We start from the raw sequence: 20,976 nt of genomic DNA, 5'->3' as shown, positions 1-20,976 counted from the left end.
TCAAGGTGTGGAAACATCTTAAAGATGATCAAGAGAAATGGGAGGCACCTGAGCTAAATTTAAAGTTTCATAGCAAAGGGTCTGAATACTTATGTAAATGTGATATTTCAGTTTTTTCTTTTTAATAAATTTGCAAAACTTTCTAAAATCCTGTTTTCTCTTTGTCATTACTAGGTCACTAGGGCATGCCCGTACTATATCTATATCTAAAATTATATCCCCCCCTCTATTTACATGAAATGGTTTGGTCCATGAAATGTTTTGGTCCATTCGCAACGCCAAAGCGAACGGCGAACGCTTTACATGAAATGTTTTGGTCCATTCGCAACGCCAAAGCGAACGGCGAACGGCTTGCGAGTACAGTGACAATCCCCCCGGGGTTTTTATTAGTTTTAAAACATAGTTTAACGCCAACATAGCGCCAACATAGTTTGCAAACGTGAAATAAATGAATACGCTCTCAAATGTGCCATCCGAGTCAGAGTGTGTCCGCCACGTTCGGCACACGCGATAGCTCGCTGCTCTCTGATTGGTTGAATCGTTTTTTGGACATAGCTCGGTAAGTAATTGTCCGATTAATATGAAACCTTGAAAAGGCACATCCTCGGGTCCCCAGCAATATACCTGGCAAGTTTAAAGTATATCGGACCCGTGGTTGTCGAGAAACAGCGGTCACAGACAAACGTACAAACGTACAAACAAACAAACACACAGAGATTACTGGAATTATAGATAGATGGGGTATTGAGTGAAGATTGATGAGGGAAAAAATGAATTTAAACGATTTCAGCATAAGGCTGCAACATAACAAAATGTGAAAAAAGTGAAGGGGTCTGAATATTTTCTGAATGCACTGTATATTATACTGCCGAGGTACCCTGTGCTATGCACGGGTGTGGAGTCGAAAGCAAGCAAGCAATGCGAAAACGGTGAATGCTAAACCATGAAAAAGAAAAGAAGAACCACCTTCAGAAGCTATTTTCCCCGCAGAGCAGGGTTTGGCCTTTTTTTGGCACCATGGTCCCCTTTTTGATGCAATTTTTTTTATGGCCGGATGCCCTTCCTGCCGCCAACCCTGTTGGTCAGCTCTTGCGACACACAGGGAATTACCAGTGAACTAGTGCTCAATTTGCCGACCTCCAAATTTGCCGAAGGATGACAGGCTTATTCCAACTATACTTATACCAATATTTATAAAACTATACTTATACCAACACCCGTGACATAAATATTTCAATCCGTGCTAATGTTACATCTGGATATGGAGCAGTTCCGTACTGTTGGAAATTCAAAATCGTAATTGTATTCTCAATTCCAAACTGCATAACTCCAATCACAGATTGATACTATAACAAAATACTGTGTTAAATGACGATTTTATTGAGATATTATCAAATCGGCTCATTATTGTCATGTGTTCACTTCCGGATTTGAGCAAGTTGATATCGAGTTAATTTAAAAATCATAATTTTATGGAGGACTTGTGAAACCTCCTACCTACCTTACAACATCTGCTGGGACCACAAAACATTCCACAGAAGGCTTGGTGGGGCTAGCCCCAAAGCTGAGGGAGTCGTTTGGTGATGGACAGACACCCCTGTTTTATAATATACACACACACACACACACACACACACACACACACACACACACACACACACACACAAACACACACAAAATTATATATATATATATACTTGTAGATGTATACATGCAGATATGCATCTACTGTATATGCATCGTCGATTGTGTACAAAAATCCTTGAAATTAATGTAAAAGTGCACTGTTTCCTCATTGCCTTGTTCAATATGTTATGTATATACAAGCTTCTCCACGATCCTTGACTGCAATGAAATGTAATTTTACACATTTAAATCATAAAGTTGTATATGTTAAATTTTTTGCCAAAATAACTGGGACATGATTTCTGTTTTTAACTCTCCAGGGTTTCAAGTCCCAAGCTCTAGCTGTGTCATGTGACCCTGAACATCGCTTTGAGCTCTCATTACAGCTAGGAGAATTGAAGACTGCATACCAGCTGGCTGTAGAAGCAGAGGTTACACAGCCCACAAGTGTTCTTTATTTTTCTCTCAAAACATTGAAGCCATGGATACTTCGATTGGGAAGCTTCTGTGGACTTCCATAAACCTTATACAACCTACTGTGTCAACAAACATTCCACATGTTGTAGTAGAATTACCTCCATTGTACAGGGTCCGTCAGGGAGGTGTGACGATTTTCAGAAAACTCGTACACAGTTATTTTTCGTCGAATTTCAATTTTTTTTTTTTTTTAAAGACTACATATATAATGCCATGTAATACACTGTAACAAAGACATTTAAAAAACTGTAATTCATGTTTGAAAAATGACATCATCTAAATGGTGGCCGTTCTTGTCCAAGCATTCTTGCAGACGTGCGGAAAAGTTCCAGCATTTCTCAGCACAGCAGCATCCCTCAGCAGTTCCAGCATTCTTTCTGCGAACGTAAACCGTCGTACGAAATCATTCTGCTGCAGTTCTTGAACCACCATGATTTTGTACGCGTGATAATGAAGGTCCAAGTGCAAAATTCGACGAACTGATCTGTCTGACATCCGTAGAGCGCGAGCGTACCATACCGCTGACCGACGAGGGCTGGCCTCCACAGCTTGTCGAACCCTTTCGATGTTTTCCAGGGTCCTAACGGTTCGATCACCTCCCCGAGCTGCTCCCGGCCTCACAGATCCAGTTGTCCTGAAGTTTTTTACTCACTTCAATATTGTGTTTCGAGACGGAATGGCGCCACGTCGACCAACATTGAAGTGAGTACGAAATCTGCGCGGTGTAAGCACCACCGAACTACCCGTTTGAATAAACGTCTCAACAACAAAGACGCGATGTTCAATCGTCCACAGCTCCATGGCTACTGAAATGGCGCCTAACAACGAGTAACGAACAGCCATCACGCATGCGCTAGACCCCCCACTTGCATTGTTATACCCAATTCAAACATGAATTACATTTTTTTAATGTCTTTGTTACAGTGTATTAAATGGCATTATATATGTAGTCTTTAAAAAAAAAAAAATTGAAATTCGACTACAAATAACTGTGTACGAGTTTTCTGAAAATCGTCACACCTCCCAGCCGGACCCTGTATAACTTCCAAATACTTTTTATGTAATTTTTTAACATCTCCAATGATAATAACGGTATCTAATGGCATCCATGTATTCGATGTAGTCTGAGCAGAAGTGGAAACAGCTGTCTGAGCTGGCGACTGCACGTTGCCAGTTTGATTTGGCACAAGAATGCCTACAACGAGCTCAAGACTATGGTGGCTTGTTACTTTTGGCGACTGCCTCGGGGAATGCAGATACTGTGCAAATGCTGGCTGTGGGCGCAGAGCGAGATGGCTGTAACAACGTCGCCTTCCTTGCCCATTTCCTGCAAGGAAAGTAGGTCGTGTTTTTTGGTCAACGAGGCAAAATATTTTTGTCCAGATATTATCGTTTTGAATCAAATGTCCTGTCGGAATAAACTGATAAATCGAGTCTGATGAAGGATTCAGTTTTTTTACTTCAATGCCACTTAATTCTTGAAATTATGAAAGTATGATTACACTGCAGACATCGGTGTTGCTTTTTCCGCCGGACCCCAATATTGGTCATCATGAAGTCGAGTAGGAGGAGTGGAGGGTGTTGACATGAACATGCCATTAAATTTCCACCTAACTTGTTTATTTTTTTTATAAAGGAAACCATTATTCAGTTTGCACAGCACAGGGAGAATGAACTATTTTGGAAACTTCAGATTCAGTTCTGGCTCTTTATCCTTTTCCATTCACAGCTGTGTACAGTACATGTCACAGAATGTTCTTTAATGTTGCTGCTTTTGCTTGAACTTCTTCAAAGCTGCTTGTTTTTAAAGGAAACTTTGTCTATTCCATCAATCTTCCTTTTTTCGATAACACGTTTGAAATAACGTCTTTCCCTCAATCCAAATGCTGCTGCAGTTATAACATGACTGAAGGGAAGAATGAGCGCACGTTTGTAATTAGGTCCACGTGATTGCGTGCTTCACCATGCCATCTGCATAGTTTGAGTCTCGTGGTTTGAGTGGCGCTGCTAAAGCCAGGTCACGCTACTTGTGATGACATTTTGAAGTGAGGTGTGTAAAAGGGGTTTGTGGGCAGCATTGTTCTGCTTGACCACAGGATATGTAACTTTAATAATTAAGTCAGAAAACATGATGTAGTGCAAGCTTTGGAGCCAAATCAATTTATAGTGGAATGACTTGGATGTTTCGTGGTTGATTTAAATATTACGTTATTATAGCTGAAATATGGCTTGTTATTCAGTATAAGTTGGTCCATCTTATTTTTGCCACCTGTTTTTCTTTATCAGTTTCTACCTCCTCCATTGAAGGTGGATGGAGGTTATGTTTTCACCCACCCATCTGTCTGTTTGTCTGTCTGTCTGTCTTTCTGTGAGCAGGATATCTGAAAAAGTTAAGAACGGATTTGGATGAAACTTGGTGGACTGGTTGGGTGTGTGACAAAGACAAATTGATTTGATTTTGGTGAAGATCCGAATCAAGATCAGGATACGATAAATAAAATTTAAGTGATTCTTCACCATTGAGAGATGAGAAAACGATGTGTAGCATGATATTTCAAAAAATTGTGGACGGATTATGCCAAAACTTGGTGGATGAGTTGGGGAAGTGACAAGAACAAGCTAATTACATTTTGGTTCAGGTAGAGATGCAGTTCTGGCCTATCACTGGGATACAAAACGTAAACTCGTCAGCCTGGCGGAGGTATGCGCTCTACCGAGTGTTGTTTTTATTTGTTGTTGTTATTGTCATGAATTATCCTCGACTTTTTGAGGTGTTTGTGCTGATGTAAAAATTGGTAAGTCAAGCAACTGTGTCACAGTCAAGCAACTGTGTCAAGCAACTTGATTGCACAACTGTGTAATGGTTTGTGTCTGTATCATAAAATGCTTTCTCATTGCTTCGTATGGTGCAAACTCTTTTGAAGCTTTCTGGCAGGAAAGATAGAGCCAGGTAACAAAGCTCGGCCAAACAATATCCTTTGCCGTGGTAACCCCTGCTGATGTTTGTTGGGCTATCACAAATGTGTTTTTTTTTGTGTGTGTGAAATGTTGCTGATATTCTCAAAATTGTCAATAGGATTTCCACACCCTTTTAAAACCTACCACTCCACCCATCTCACTACTGTACTGCCACCAAACTGTTTGTAATTTGAATGTTTGTTTATTTGTTTGGTTCATCTTTTTCAATATGTTGGATTGAATATTTTTCATATTAACCTTCCTTGCTGCTGTGGTGTGACATGAGGGACATGTATTTTCTTCTTTTCCTGCAGCTTGGAGAAGTGTTTGGAAGTTTTAATCACTACAGACAGACTCCCTGAGGCTGCTTTTCTTGCCCGGACATACCTTCCGAGCCAGGTCTCCAGGTCAGTGAGTAGTGTTAAAAAAAGTAAAAAAAAGAAGAAGAAGATTGTCACCACATGATATAAACCTTTCCTGCTGAATTCTTGCTTACTATATTTGTTTGCCTTGTTTAATTTTCGCTTTCATTGGTGTTGCAAATAACAATGTTGTTTCTGGGAATGTGCTTTGAGTTAACGGTCCCAAATCGATTTAACAATTAAATGAGCTATTTTCTTTGTTATTACACTCAGGGTGGTCCAGCTCTGGCGAGATTCTCTCGTTAAAACAAATTCCAAGGCTGCAGAATCTCTGGCTGACCCGACTGCTTACGAGAACCTTTTTCCTGGCTTGCGAGAAGCCTTCAAGGCCGAGGCCTTTTTGAAACAGCCGGCAACTCTTCGCCCTGCAAGCGACTACCCACTGGTTACGGTAGGTTGGCATGCACTCACTATATCTGCAAGCATAGCCCTGTTTTCCTAACCAACTCCTCCACAGAGTTTTGTCATAAATCATCCACAACTTTTTGAAATATCATGCTATGTATTGTTTTTAGCCCTGTCACTCAATGGTAAAGAATCACCTAAAAATTCTCTGATACGGATCCAGATTCAAATCTTCACCAAAATCCAATCATTTCTTCCTTGTCACACAACATGTCCACTAGGTTTCGGCCTAATCTGTCCACAACTTTTTGAGATATCCTGCTATATATCAGTCGAAGCCCTATTTCTCAATAGTGAAGAATCATTTTAAAATTCTCACATTCAGATCCAGATACAAATCTTTACCAAAATCTAATCATTTCGTCCATATCACATACCCAACCTCTCCACCAAATTTTGTCCGAATCAGTCCACAACTTTTTGAGCTGTCCTGTTCACAAACAGACAGCCAGACAGGGGTGAAAACATAACCTCCGGTGGCAACGGTTAAAATAAAGACCAAAGAAAAGATTTTTCGGAAGTTTCTCACCTTTGATGCAGCATCTATTACACCACCTTATCTAACGTTTTACATTAGTTCCTCGTGCCTGTTGTTTGTGTCTTTGATGGTGTCCTTAAAAACAGCAAGTTTCCCATTTGGAATGATTAAAATTATCTCTCCTCGCTGCACATGCATGATCGGGATAAATTCTGAGCCAAAGTACTGCTAAACTACAGGTTCGTTTTCCGATTCCATGTTCGGGTTCTTGTTGAAAATATAAAATTTAATTGAAATCAAATTGTTCCTCGATCATAAACTGACGTTTGTACAAAAACAGACAGACAAAAAAGTGAACCAATTGCTTAACTCCACTTTTGACTTCATGTATGGGGCAATTCCAAAGATTAATAGATTTCTCTATTAATAATTGTTTCCAGCTCATCCACTGCGTGGCTGTAAAATTTCCATCAGTGTGTAAAGATGAACAGTCTTTGAGCCAAATTTTGATAAACATCACAAAAAGAAAATGCATCTTTTAAAATATAATTTTGCTACATTACATTTTTTGCTTGCTATATTTTTTGTTACATTTTGTTATATTTTTCGGAGACTTCATCTTATCGAGCCATTATAGGACAAAAAAAAAAATCGTACACAGCATTCCAGGTGCATTTTGCTTTGTGAAACTCAGTATCGCACTCCTGCTCACAGCCTAACGAAGAGCGGAATGTGCTCGAGGAGGTTGAGAATTCCAAACCAGCATCCCCGACTCAAGAGACCACCGTAAGCATTACATGTATTTGGAGTTATGACGTTATAGTCATCGGTGTCAACACTGTTGTCATTTATGTCTTGGCAATCAGTGTTCCTGTTCTTGATTGCGTAAAGATTTTTTTACATTTTTAATGTTTGTGTTCTCCGACCAAGATTTATGGAAGAACTGAAACAATGTTGCACTGTAATGCGGACATTTCGTTCCCTGCGAGATGAGGATGTTCATATAAATATAGAGGTTTGGCTGCAGAATTCTGAGGAGAACGGTGAATAAGTTCCTTCAGATAGTTACCCTAAGTTTTCATTTGGTTATTGATAAGTTTGGGTTTATTTTGCCATTGAACGTTAAACCTGCAAACCCTGCTGGCTCACAAATGACCTTACCTTCAACGAGTTGTTGAGATGATTCGCACATCTGATCTGATCCACAAATGATGCCACTCCATGCTGTGTGTTTAACTCTTAAAAGCCTTTGGGAAACTTGGGATGGGTGTAATAATGCTGCCGATGAAAAGGCAGTACTGGCCGAAATCTTCAAGTCTTAGTTGTGAGGGGAGTGGGGGGGGAGGGGGGTAGCTTTGGAGTCATCATGATGTGAATATCTAACTCATCTTAGAGGTGCTCTGGCATTTTTGGGGGGAGAGGGGTAGTATACATGGTCGAACAGCTAGAACAAAATGGAATGGAACAGGATGGACAGGGGGAACAAACAGCAGAGTGGAGTATGTTATAGAGTGAAATTGAGATCAAGAGGAGGGGGAGAACGACACATGGGGTGAACAAGCTAAGCTGCACACAAGTGGGAAAAAAACACAGCAAGAAGAGGAAGGAAAAACCTGATTAATGAATTTCTGATGAATCGGAGAGGTCATTGATGAAGATGAGGAACAAGACTGGGTGAGCTTAATAAACAGTCTTGGGGCACTCCAACTTTAACAGGGAGAGGAGAGGAGATGAGAGGATCATGTCAAGAGCTACACGCTGACTACAGGTGTGGATGAAGTCGGTAAGCCATGAAAAAAGTGGTCTTGAATGCCATAAGCACGGTTTCCATGGCATTGCTTAGAATTGGAAGCAAGCTAATAAGCCTTTAGTTAAGACGATCCGTTTATGCTTGTGGAGTGCAGTGATGTTGGCTAACTTCGAGGCAGACGGAAACTGACTGAGAATGATCGAGCGAATCGAGCAGAATGAGCAAGAGCAGCTTTTTCGGAGACATGCACTGATGATGTCTGTGCCTGTCACAGAATTGGAATCTGGTTTGCCAGAAATCTCTCCACCTTCTCAGTATCCAGGAACAATGGGGTATGAGAGTGTAGGTTGGGGATGAGGGATTCGGTACCCAAGATTTGGACGCAAACAGAGAGTTGAAGAATTCTGCCTTCTCACGGGCAGAGTCTTCTGTGGTGCCCATTACACCACAGATGGACTTGACAGGGTGCCACGAGGTCTTTGAAGAAGGAGAAAGTTTTGAGAGTTGAGCCTTGAGGTTCGCCAGATGGCGTTTTCTGGTTTTACTAAGAGTGGAAACACTTGTTGCGGGTTTTGTGGAATAATCTGAGGTTTCCTTTTGTCGGGTTTGCCTTCCATGGAGAATAGATTAGTTGTATGAAGGCAACTGTTTAACCACAGGATTTTGTGTACCACTGGTGAGAGGATATGTATGATCACTGCAGACAATATGGTATAAATCTTTACAGAAGGGAAAGCAAGCTTGTGTGGAAGGATTGTCAGGCCATATAAATATCAGTAATATCAGTCCGAGCTACGGCACTTTAAATCACATGTCTGAGACCAGAAGGTTTAACAATGATTTCTGAATCATAATTTTGTGCTGATTACGAAAACCAATTTCTGAATTTGCTCAGCTGCTAATTTTTTGGTGAAAAACTCAATTTTGTGCCTTTTTTACCCAAAAATGTCAAAAAATCGTTTTTAGCTGTCAATTCTGATGCTGCCTCCCACATGACAAGCATAGCCGTGTTCACACAGAACACCGATGTGAGAAGAAGATAGACAATGACCCATTCCACAAGGAGTGCCATTTTTGGATACCTATTCTAATCAGCTGGATTGTGCAAGCACAAAGACAGATAGATATATATATATATATATTGTTGCGGATCCGGAGCGGCACTCCCGTTACCAAGGGGGGGTTAGTCCCCTTGTCCTTTAAGCTGGCCGTCTCCATTCCTGGAAACTATAACGCTCCTTTGCGGGGGGTTGAGATTGGCCAGGGTGATTGGTCAATGGGTTCCCAAATACCTTTGCCAATCCCTCCGCAAAGCAGGGATATAATTCCCTGCTCGGGCCCTGACAAGATGGAGTTTGCCGAGCGGTTAGTAGTCCGAAATCCGAGCCGTTAGCAAACACTAACCCGATCCTGAGCGTTGGCCAAATCGTGCCACGTATAATCGTATATTCAATTGAAGGAAACAGACTAAGGCAATCGAATGGAGAAGAAACCAAAGTGAAAGGAATAACACAGAATTTATTATACAGTACTAGAAGAGGAAACGAAAGGTGATGTACAGTTGAAGAGGAAGAAGCAGTAACACAGGGCAGCCTTATCCAGTCTTATATAACACTCCCAAGACAATACGAACAGACTAACACGAAAGGGTAGTGGTGGGAAGGAAGAGAAGGTTCATGCGGATGGCAGGGAAGGAAGGTCCGGCAGATGGCACAGGCGTCAAGGTCCCGCTCCAAGCTCGCGCTCCGGTCCACGCTTTGGGTTTGAGGCGAAACCCGGCAAACAGCTCCGCGTGTTGTTGGACGCGACAGGACAATTATATAGCGGGGGAAAGCTGGTATGCTGCGTACATAATTGAAATCTCCTCCGCTCGCCTCCGTGGCTCTCTCTGGCTCATCTGCTTGTTCGTCTGTGGCTCCTCTCCCCTGGTGTTCGACTCCTTCTCTCTCCCGGGCTCATCTGCCATGACGTCTCCTTGGCTCTCTCTGGCTCATTTGCCGTGACGTCTCCTTGGCTCTCTCGTTCTCTCGGGCACATCATCTCGAAGTAGGCCCCGGCGGTGCTTATATCGGGCTTTTACGTATCAAGCCGCCACTTTTAGGACACACCCACCGGTGAGCTCGCCTCGGCCCTGATTGGTCGCGAGGGCTCCCGGACTCCGCCCCTTGATGGTGCGTTGATGGGCCACACCTTCGTTCCTGGCGCTCCTCCCCCTTCTTCTCCAACTCGGCCGCGTGGCCTATGGCGGCTTGCGGGATAGAAAACCACTCGCACCGCTTTTGAAAGGAACTTTTGGGCCTACTCTTATTTAATTAATACAACGCAGAATCAACTGTTGGAAACAGATCCTTAACTGAAACATAGACTAATGAAATGACTAGAGAGGTTTATACGGTGTCCTACGTGTTGTACATGGCCTAACTAGGGTGCAACCTTTACAAAGGGGGATATTTACAAGGCTTATTATTATTTACAAGTGAAGGTTCTAAAAACCGTAACTATATATATATATATGCACACACACACATAATTGGAAGAAAAACGGGTCGGCCCAAAACTAATTCAAGCCTGGGACGCAGGATTGAAATGTATGGAATGGGTACAAAGTGCAAAAAAAACGATACACGCGAGAAAGCACACAATATGGAGAACAAGTGACACAAACATGGGACTCAAAATTGACGGCAGCACAGCAAATCCAGAACGATTACTTAGATTTTTGGAATTGGATTTCTCAGAGGACCAGCAAAAACGATGATGACTCAAGCCAAGGTTTCAAGTATAAAAATAACAGGTCACTATGTCGACTTCGGTAGCCAGAGCCAATGTTTGAGATCCAAATTGTCTTCCTCAGGGAAGTCGTGCACCATAAATGTCTGATAAAATGAGATTTCTATTGTCATCGTGGAACATCCAACCTTTATCTGGACACATCAGAAGCATAATCTCTTGAGTGTTGTTGACAATCCTTAAATTCTCCCCGATTGCCACTTGTCCTTGCCATGATTAGCCAAGCAAGTCATATACTCCACAGGCCTATACTGTTGGGCCCCAGCAATTCACCCTTTAACAATAGTGAAATACCCTTGCCTTTTTATCAAAATTATGACAAATTCTGCAACATGTGCAATGCGAAATGCCATTCATTTTACCCAACATTTGTCCAGAGTTTTCTTGGCGTTCCGGCACGTTAATGGAGTACTTTTTGTAAACGGTGGATGTGAGAGTTACTGATAACTGCATGTTTACAGTCACACTTTATCACTTGCTTTTATTAACTGTCATATTCCCTTTTTCCCACCATGCTTTATCTTGAAGGAAAGCTCAGAGCCTGAAGAACCAACGACAAATAAATGTGCTGAAATCGCATTTATGGCAGATAAGGTATGGTATTCCTTTATTCGCATTATTACCTCCACCGTTTAAAGTAGACCGAGTTATGTTTTCACCTCTGTTTGTCTGTCAGTCAGTCTGTTTTTCTTTGAGCAGGCTAGCTCAAAATGTTATGGATGGATTCAGACAAAACTTGGTGGACAGGTTGGGTGTGTTATTCGTACAAATTGATTCGGTTTCGGTGAAGATGGGGATCTGATAAAATTATGTTTTTGTTTTATTTTATTTTATTTTTTTATTTTTTTGGTATACTGAATCGAGTTGTTGGGTGTTGGGCTAGCCCTGGTGTTGGGCTAGCGGCTAGGGTGCCGGCTTAGGATCCCAGGATCCTGGGTTCGAATCCCGGTCGATTGCTGAATTAACGCCAGGGGGGTTGACTCAGCCTGTCATCCTTCCGAGGTCGGCTAATTGAGTACCAGTTCACTGGTAATTCCCTGTTTGTCGCTAAAGGTGGCAAAAAGGGTTGGCGTCAGGAAGGGCATCCGGCCGTAAAACATTGCTTCAAAAAGGGGACCAAAAAACAACAACAACCATGATTCCCGAAAAAGGCCAACCCCCGCTTGCGGGGAAAAATGGCCTCTAAAGGTGGTTTTTTTATTACTGAATCGAGGCTCGTGAAAGAGCTAACATTTATTTCACAAACAAATCAACCAGACAAACAAAATATATAAAAAGAGGGAGCGGAAGCCAAGATGGGGAGAGAAGGGGAAGCACACAAACACAACATTTGAGAGCAGGGAGATGTGTGGGAGGGAGAGGGCTTGGGGGTAGGAGGCGTGGGAATGGGGGGGGGGGGGGGATTTATTTTTTTCTAAATGATTCCTCACAATTGAGAGATTGGTTACAGTCTTACAGATTGGTTGCAGATCCGGGCTGTCAGTGCGATACAAACTGGATACCGTTCAGCCTGATGGAGGTGTATTCTCTACCGAGTGCCATTGTAGTTACCATTGTTTTACATTGATCAAAGGATCATGGAAGAGCATGTGTATATCTCACAAGCAGGACAAATACATCAATGAACCTTAATATTAATTACAAGGACATTCGTCGACAGTGAACAAATGCATATAGTACATGGGATTTCAACCTGTGTTCCCCACATCATGAGGTCATTTCCAATTTACCTGGAAGTCAGAAAATATCACTCCCATCCAAAAGAAGAGTGCAAACACAGATCCTGTCAACTACAGACCAGTAAGGTTATCTCCATTTATAGGCAAAGTCATGGAATTCATCATTACTGCTGATGTTGTCTTTCCTATTTTTCTATCCTCAACTCTGGACAAGCGCTGCTCCTCTCAGTAGTGGTTTCTCTGGAGGTCAGGACCATCTATTTTCTGTAAGTTCAGCTGGGCAGAGAAATGCAAACGCCAGCGTACATGGTCCGTACAACATATATGCAAGGTATGGGGCCGCCACACAAACATGACTGACACGTGAAATATGCAAATCTATTCCCGGCAGTCCTCTCGTCATGTATATCACCGGGTTGTGGCTCGAATCCAGTAGTAAAAGCCATTGGGGCCGTAATAGGAGACCTCAATGACTGAATGGGATGTGATTGTTGATGCACTTAAGTGAGAAAGGCTGTGGAAATTAATAACATGTCACGAGGAAGCAGTCTCAAAGTTGATGTTGGTCTGGAAAAAAATAAGGAAAGACCTTGTCATCAAAAGGGCAACAGTGGGCAGAAGTGCATACTTGACAAGCGCGATGCACGGGCAGTAATCTGAACTGTGAGGTGAACGAGGAGAGCAAAGGCGGGCAAACTGTTTATGGAGCTCAACATGGGTCATGAGCATCCTGTATCGTCAAAAACGGTCAGAAGGGAACTTCACAGAGTGGGATACCATCGCAGGTTATAATAATACAACAGGCATTTTAAGGCCATTTTCCCTGCTCGAGCGGGGGTTAGCCCCGTTATAATAATAATAATCATAATAAATAATATGATGCAAGGTTGCTATGCACAAACCACTCATCATAACACGTGGCGACACCCATTGGCGGGTCCAGTGGTGCAAGGAGCATTGACAGTGGACTGTCGAGCAGTGTAGGAATATGATATGGTCCGAGTCGTCCTTCACCATGTTCTCAAGGAATGGGCGTATGCACATGTGGTGACAGCCCAGGGAGCTCTACGGTCCTGAGTGCCTGGTTCCAACAGTAAAAAGTTCTGGCTGTTCCATAATGGCAGGCCTGGGTCCACTCATTCCATTAGAGGGCAGGGTTGATACAGCATTCTATGTCATCGTCCTGAGTGATCATCTGCATACCATGATGCAGCATTTCTTCACTTCTGGGAGGGGGTCTTTCAGGATGACAATGCTGCAGTCCACATGGCACATGCCACCGGGTGGTTTGAGGAGCACGGGAATTAAGTTACCCATATTCCATCACCCGCCCAGTTTCCGGACCTCAATCCTACGGAGCATTTGTGAAACTGTCTGAAGAGGTGCCTATGACAGCGGTTTCCGCCTCCATGAAACCAATGTGAATTTGAGGACTTCCTTGTGGAAGAATGGGGCCACATTCCTGTCGAACAGTTCCAGACACCTTAGGTTTATTTTCCTCCGTCAGCCACTGGAAGAGGTTCACTGTCTTGAAATTTGAAAAGCCTCACCATCAACTATGACATCTCCTGGGCCAAATACACAACAAAGCTGGCCCCTCCAAAGTCAGCTGCAGATTTATTTTATTTTATTTTATTTTTTGTATGCAAGATCGAGGCTTGTGTAAGAGCTAACATTGATCACAAAAAGACAAACTGACACCTAAAACATAAAACATTTGATAAAGGGAGCGGGAGACAAGACAAGGAAGCACACAAGTACAACATTTGAGAGCAGGGACATCGGGAGCTCTATGGGAGGGAGAGCGCTTGGGGAGAGGAGGCATGGGAAGGGGAGGGGGGGGGGGGGGGAGTGGGAGAGGTAAAAAAAAAAAAAACACATGGACACTGCTAGGACATCCAGGAAAGAAGTTCGTATTTCAAAAAAGTGTATCTGGGGTGAAATTAGCAGGGGTAGAAAAGATCAAGGTTTTGGATGGGGGAAGATAAGAGATGGTGGTGAACAGCTGTTTTAAAGACCTGGAGGGAGGAGTGGGATTGAAGAGAGTGAGGTAGTTTGTTCCAGAGGTGGGAGAAAAGAGGAATGAAAGAGTGAAGGTGAATAGAGAGTCTTGATTTTGGAATGTTTAACCATAAGAGGGTTACTGGCAGATCTTGTGCGACCTGTTGGAATATTTGGGGGACAGAGCACAGACAGGGCGGGGGGGGGGGGGGGCTAGGCCAGAGAGGAGTCGGTCGAAGACAGAAAGAGCACCAAACCTGCCTGTGGTGAGTGAGTGAAAGGCCCTCGGAGTTAGCTTCATCACGTGAGATTCCAATGATTCTGAAAGCTTTGGTTTCAACAGTGTGAAGCCGAGCTAGGTGGAGGCAGGAGCACCGGCGGCCCAGAGGGGAGAACGGTATTCCATTGACCTGTGGATGAAAGCCTTGTATGTGGTGAGGAGCTCAGGTGTGCCAAGGAAGGACTTCGCACGACGGAGGATGGCCAGTCGGCGACTGGCTTTGGAGGCCAGCTTGTAAATGTGGTTTTCCCAGGAAAGATCATGGCAGATAGTGAGACCCAAAAGCTTGAGTGACAGAACTTCTTGGGGAGGATTGTTCAGAAAGTAGATGGGAGGGTTGTCCAGTCGGTATTTTCGGAGAGACATAGTAGGAGTGTGAGATTTGTCAAGATTGAAAGACATGTTCCACTTGTTTGACCAGTCTGTGATTTTTGTCCGGGTCTGCAGAGAGTGAGGAGGCTGCAGACTGCCGATCTGATGGATGAGGAATAGAGCGGCAGAGAGTGGAGTCATCAGCAATGAGATAGAGAGGATTTTCCAGAGAGTCAGAGAGATCATTGATGAAGACCAGAAAAAGCACAGGGCCCAGGAGTCTACCTTGGGGAACTCAAGCCTGAACAGGAAGGGGAGATGAGAGAAATCCATTCAGTGCCACACGTTGACAACGACCAGAGAGGAAGTCCGCAAGCCATGCGTGGAGATTTCCATGTATACCATAGGAGGAGAGTTTGGTGAGCAGAGCGGGGTGCCAGCCCGTATCGAAGGCACGTGATGTGTCGAGGGAGACAGCTCTGATTTCCTGTTTGGCATTGGGCATTCACAGTCGTTCTGAGTTCTTCCTTGTTAAATAAGAACTACCTACAGCCTATGCTATAGCCTATACAAGGCCTATGTTTCTAGCTCGATAGTATATTGCTCTCCTACAAACTGGCGTCCGAGCATCACATCTGTCTCTCCTGGAGTCTGTGAAATCTAAAGCTCTCAATATTACCTCTTGAGATGAGGCAGAAGCACAAGGGCTGTTCTTGTCTGATCTATTAGCAAGCACAAGGAGAACATTTCAGATATGACAGGCTAATTGCAGATTTTAATGCCATTTGCCCTAAACAAAATTCTGAGCATAAAATTCCACATGAGACCTTGAGAACACATTTCTTTGATTTGCTCCTTCATTTGCAATTCACATATTAGAGGGCAAAGCAAAAAAGTAAAATGTTTTGGCATTACATGGATATATAGTGTGGTGGTGGCCTAACGGTTGAGGTCCTGAGGACAAGCTTCTGCCATGCCAAAATAACAGCAGGTGGGGTTGACTGAGTCTGCTATCTTTCTGAGGTTGGCAAAATGGGTACCGGCTCTGGGGGGAAATGTGAGCCATTTCGAATATCCTGCGTAGCAGGGTCACCTGTCCAGGATTGTGCCCCCTAGCCAATGAAACTGCCTTCGCAGCACTATGCGCTGATGACACATGGGTTTGGAGAGCTCATAGAAATTGAAGCTGACCAACACAGGTTCCTTTCCTTGTGTAGCTAATCGAATATATCGTCTTCAGATCCTCATTTACATGTCCATTAATGCTTGCCACATTTCATTCGCTTTTTAAACTTCATCACATTGAACCTCAGACTGCAGCATTTTGTTTTTTAACTAAAAACTACCAATCATTGTGGAATCCAAATTGGTTTACTTTTGCAGATGATGATCAGTTTACAATGTTATTTCAACAACCGTGGTGTTTTAACAATCATGAAATGCTCTTATTTTGTTCTCAAAACGATTAAAAGTTCTGCAAACATTCCTGTTGTTTTCTATTGATGATATTTAATATATGGCGACCACCCTGTGCAGGGCTGTTACTCACCCCTCTGGCTGGGCAGGCTGCTGCAGCATTCCTCTCTCCATGCAACCCCCAATTCTGTAGTCAGCCTCTTCGAGTGATACAGTTGCTGGAGCGCTGAAGTCTCATCATCAATTATAATCTGTTTTAGGCAGGTTGTATCATTAAACTGACCTCCAACGCCAGCTGCAACCTCAGAATTCTCTGTAGCGCCAAGTCCTTCTTTAGCTGACCTTAGTAGTCTAGTAGGAAGACTAGGTCCCCCTGCACCCCCCGGAGATATACTTCTAATCAGTGTTTCTAGATTGGAAAAAATGTGTAGAAAATGACTAGCTATGGCCCCAAGCTGAAAAAATGTCCCACATACCATTTTTATGCAAATTACTGCTGCAAATTTTATGCAAAATTATGCAAATTTTATGCAAATTTTTGATGAGGAGTAGAGTTGAGGGGTCTTTGAGGGCTTCATCGAGGTGCTCTCGGTTGCAAGACTGGGTCATTCTGAGAAGCACAGCAGGGTCAGAGATCATGATGTTCTCCTCCTCAGTGAATCTCTCCATCAACAGCCTCTCCATTGCCTCACACACTGTTTTGAGGCAAAAGAGGGACTTTGCGTAGGCCTTTCCACTGAGAACACCTTTGAGAGATCCACTTGTTACTAGTTGTGCCTCAAAGAGAATCTCTGCATATCCAGAACCACGCATCTTGTGTCCAGTGAGCATCCCGATGTAGTTCATGGATGTGTGGAAGGGTCCAATCGTTACTACATGACTAGCAAATTCATTTGGCCAGCGCCAGATGATGGGAAGGGCTTTCATGCAGACACCCAGATCAAATGTATTCAGGACCCATCTCTGACCCACCTCAGCAGTTGCTGCCTCGGAACGCTTCAGTAGCTCACGAACAACTGCGTTGTCTGTGATCGGTCTGTGCCTGGTGCCTGCATGGCATGGCAATGGCCTGCAGCCTGTGCCTGGGCTAGGGGGTTTCACCTCTGCAACTGGTTCTCCCCCACCCAGCAAATCAACAGTCGACTACTGCACGCCTATCCACCAACCGATCACAGACAACGCAGTTGTTCGTGAGCTACTGAAGCGTTCCGAGGCAGCAACTGCTGAGGTGGGTCAGAGATGGGTCCTGAATACATTTGATCTGGGTGTCTGCATGAAAGCCCTTCCCATCATCTGGCGCTGGCCAAATGAATTTGCTAGTCATGTAGTAACGATTGGACCCTTCCACACATCCATGAACTACATCGGGATGCTCACTGGACACAAGATGCGTGGTTCTGGATATGCAGAGATTCTCTTTGAGGCACAACTAGTAACAAGTGGATCTCTCAAAGGTGTTCTCAGTGGAAAGGCCTACGCAAAGTCCCTCTTTTGCCTCAAAACAGTGTGTGAGGCAATGGAGAGGCTGTTGATGGAGAGATTCACTGAGGAGGAGAACATCATGATCTCTGACCCTGCTGTGCTTCTCAGAATGACCCAGTCTTGCAACCGAGAGCACCTCGATGAAGCCCTCAAAGACCCCTCAACTCTACTCCTCATCAAAAATTTGCATAAAATTTGCATAATTTTGCATAAAATTTGCAGCAGTAATTTGCATAAAAATGGTATGTGGGACATTTTTTCAGCTTGGGGCCATAGCTAGTCATTTTCTACACATTTTTTCCAATCTAGAAACACTGATTAGAAGTATATCTCCGGGGGGTGCAGGGGGACCTAGTCTTCCTACTAGACTATAGCTCATCACGATGTACAAAGCCTTCATCCAAAGTACCATGGCTCCCCACTATCAGCTGGTGCTTTTGCTTCCTTATTGTCCCCTTTGAGGCTATGGCACCTAAAGCTCTCAGTCATTGGAATCACGAGACAGGAGGCTGAATCTCGGCATCTGCTTGTTGCTCACCACAGGCATTTTTGTGGCTCTCTAATAGTTTTACTATCTTTTGCTCTTCTTCTTCTTCCTTACCCCCCCATCCCCACCCACAGGTTGTACACATTATCCCCCTAGGTTGTAACCCTTCCAGAAACATTAATCTTGCTCCCCTACCAAATCAAATTTTAACACACTTCAATCCTTTTTTTTTATCCCCACGCTTTTTTAAATAAAAATCGCACCCATGTCCGCAGGAAGCGGTTCATTTTGGCATTTTTAATATGAAATAGGTAAAGCCTAGAAACGAACGAAACCTATTCGAATCACCCTTTAGAACCCCTTAGAATTACCCTTTAGAACCCTTTAGAATTACCCTTTGGAACCCAACAAAATTGCCCTTTGGAACCCTCCAGGATTAAACATAGTGGGTTACAAACCTTCTTCTTCGTTCTTGACGATGGACGGACATATCCAAATATTGAAGTGGCCTCACTGCTTTAAAACGAGGGGGGGGGGAGGAGGGGAGATATTTTAATCTGCTCTGTCTGTCTGTCGGTCCATCTATCCATCTGTCACCATGTCTTGTCCTAAACGGTTGGGCAGACATTCACCAAACTTGGAAATCATAATCACCACATGGCACTAATGGGAAATTATTATTAGGCAGTGGCCTAATGGGAAAAAAATTAACTCTAAATTTGATATTTAGTCATTCCTTGTGGCACCTTTTGCCATCTTTCAAAATTTGTTTTTAAGTGGGAAGCATGGAGATTTCCGATGGTGTGCCATCGACTTCGCTGTAGTTTAATCTATCAAGCTATCTTTCTGAGACTGTTGGCTCGTATTATTCCCTTTGATCCATTCAGTTCAAGATCTCCTCCATTTCATCCCCTAAACACCTCTACATGTGCTGAGACCTTGCTTGTTCCTCTTTCACCTACAACCCCTCTCGACATGCTCAATGCATTCAGGTGTTCTTGTCCAGCTGTTTCCCATTCATTACACTGTGTTTGGTGATACTTTAACAGGTTCAGGAGGGGGTTGTGGAGGGTGTGGCAGAAAATTGTTTTCAATATTTGCATCAAAATCATTTGACAGTTCTACTAACTGCAGTGGCACTCGAGTAGTTTTGCTGAGCCAGCAGCCTGTAAATTGGTTGTAATGAAATAATTGAATATTTATTGCCATGTGCTGCAAACGAAAGTAGTAGTAATAAAACTTAATCATGACCTTTTTGGTGTCGGTACATCTTTTGATGAAAAGTACATCATAAAATGTTTGTGGCTAAAAAAACTTTTTTACTTTGATTGATTCAACTAGTGAGATACCCATGCACCGCACGGGTGGGAGGCCAGAAGCAAACAGACAATGCAGAAACGGCAAATGCTAAAGCATGAAACCAATAAATTCCACATTCCTGTGGCACCTTCAGTCACACGTCAGACATGGACAGCAAGTTCGTTAAGGACGTCCATGAAAAACGTACCCGTTCGCAAACAAACGGGTACGTTCACGTATAGAAACATCGATCGTGGGACCGTGGCGAATCTGCATATGGCGATCCGCCAATTTCACGTTTAGAAAGTGGAAACCATCACGGCATTTCATCATTCACTTGAACTCGATATCTTTTTTTCATTCCAAACACCATAGCTCCAATCACAAATTAAATAGCATTAATATAAAAAATAAACTTGTAACAACATTCGTGACATCAACAAATATTTAAATCCTGATGTGAAGTTCCGTACTGTTGGGTGAATACAATTACGAATTCAAAATCGTAATTGTATTAACTCAATTCCAATCAATTGATACTTTAACAAAATACTGTTTTAAATGACGGTTTTATTGGGATATTATCAAACCCGCTCATTGCCGTCATCTGTCCACTTCCGCATTCGCGACAGGTTCATAATTCTCATCAAAATCTAAACAGTATTTGTGGAATTTCAATAAAAGCCACATCACTGTTCATATCGGTAAATATTATTCCATCGTATTTGAAAAAACTGGAAAATTGGAAAAACAATATAGCCTATTTTACTCCAGGGGGTCCCAGGATTACCCACCCAAAATATCGTTGCGATCGGTTCAGCCGTTTTTGCGGTACCTGCGAGCGGACGGACAGACATTTGGTAAATTATAGTAAGATTCACTTTAACAAGTTGAAACTTGCATTTTTTTTGTCTGTATCAGAGTGACTGCAATTAAACCAAAAATGAAGCAAATACAACTCGTTATGTGGCATCATCCATGGGTATTTTATTTTATTTTTTTATGGAAGTCTTAAAACATGTATAACCAGATAATTTTGCTTAGGGCATATTGTTAGTCACTTACTATGTGACACTAGAGTAATGCTTGGATTGTTGTTGGTGGTTTTTTTTGT

General features: G+C 43.0%; 1 protein-coding gene across 1 annotated transcript in view; it reads left to right on the top strand.

Annotated features, from left to right (window-relative positions):
• Positions 1-20,976, top strand: part of LOC144891601 (uncharacterized) — a 106,902-nt gene that overhangs the window by 84,468 nt on the left and 1,458 nt on the right. Inside the window, exons 9-14 of the mRNA XM_078775225.1 lie at positions 1,947-2,057; positions 3,227-3,441; positions 5,376-5,468; positions 5,697-5,874; positions 7,081-7,152; positions 11,435-11,500. Of these exons, the coding sequence (XP_078631351.1) occupies positions 1,947-2,057; positions 3,227-3,441; positions 5,376-5,468; positions 5,697-5,874; positions 7,081-7,152; positions 11,435-11,500 (735 nt within the window). The remainder of the gene's footprint in view (positions 1-1,946; positions 2,058-3,226; positions 3,442-5,375; positions 5,469-5,696; positions 5,875-7,080; positions 7,153-11,434; positions 11,501-20,976) is intronic.

Source organism: Myxine glutinosa, chromosome 4, assembly GCF_964187855.1.
Source record: "Myxine glutinosa chromosome 4, kmMyxGlut1.1, whole genome shotgun sequence".
Lineage (NCBI taxonomy): Eukaryota > Metazoa > Chordata > Myxini > Myxiniformes > Myxinidae > Myxine > Myxine glutinosa.
This window is presented reverse-complemented; position numbering and strand designations above follow the sequence as displayed.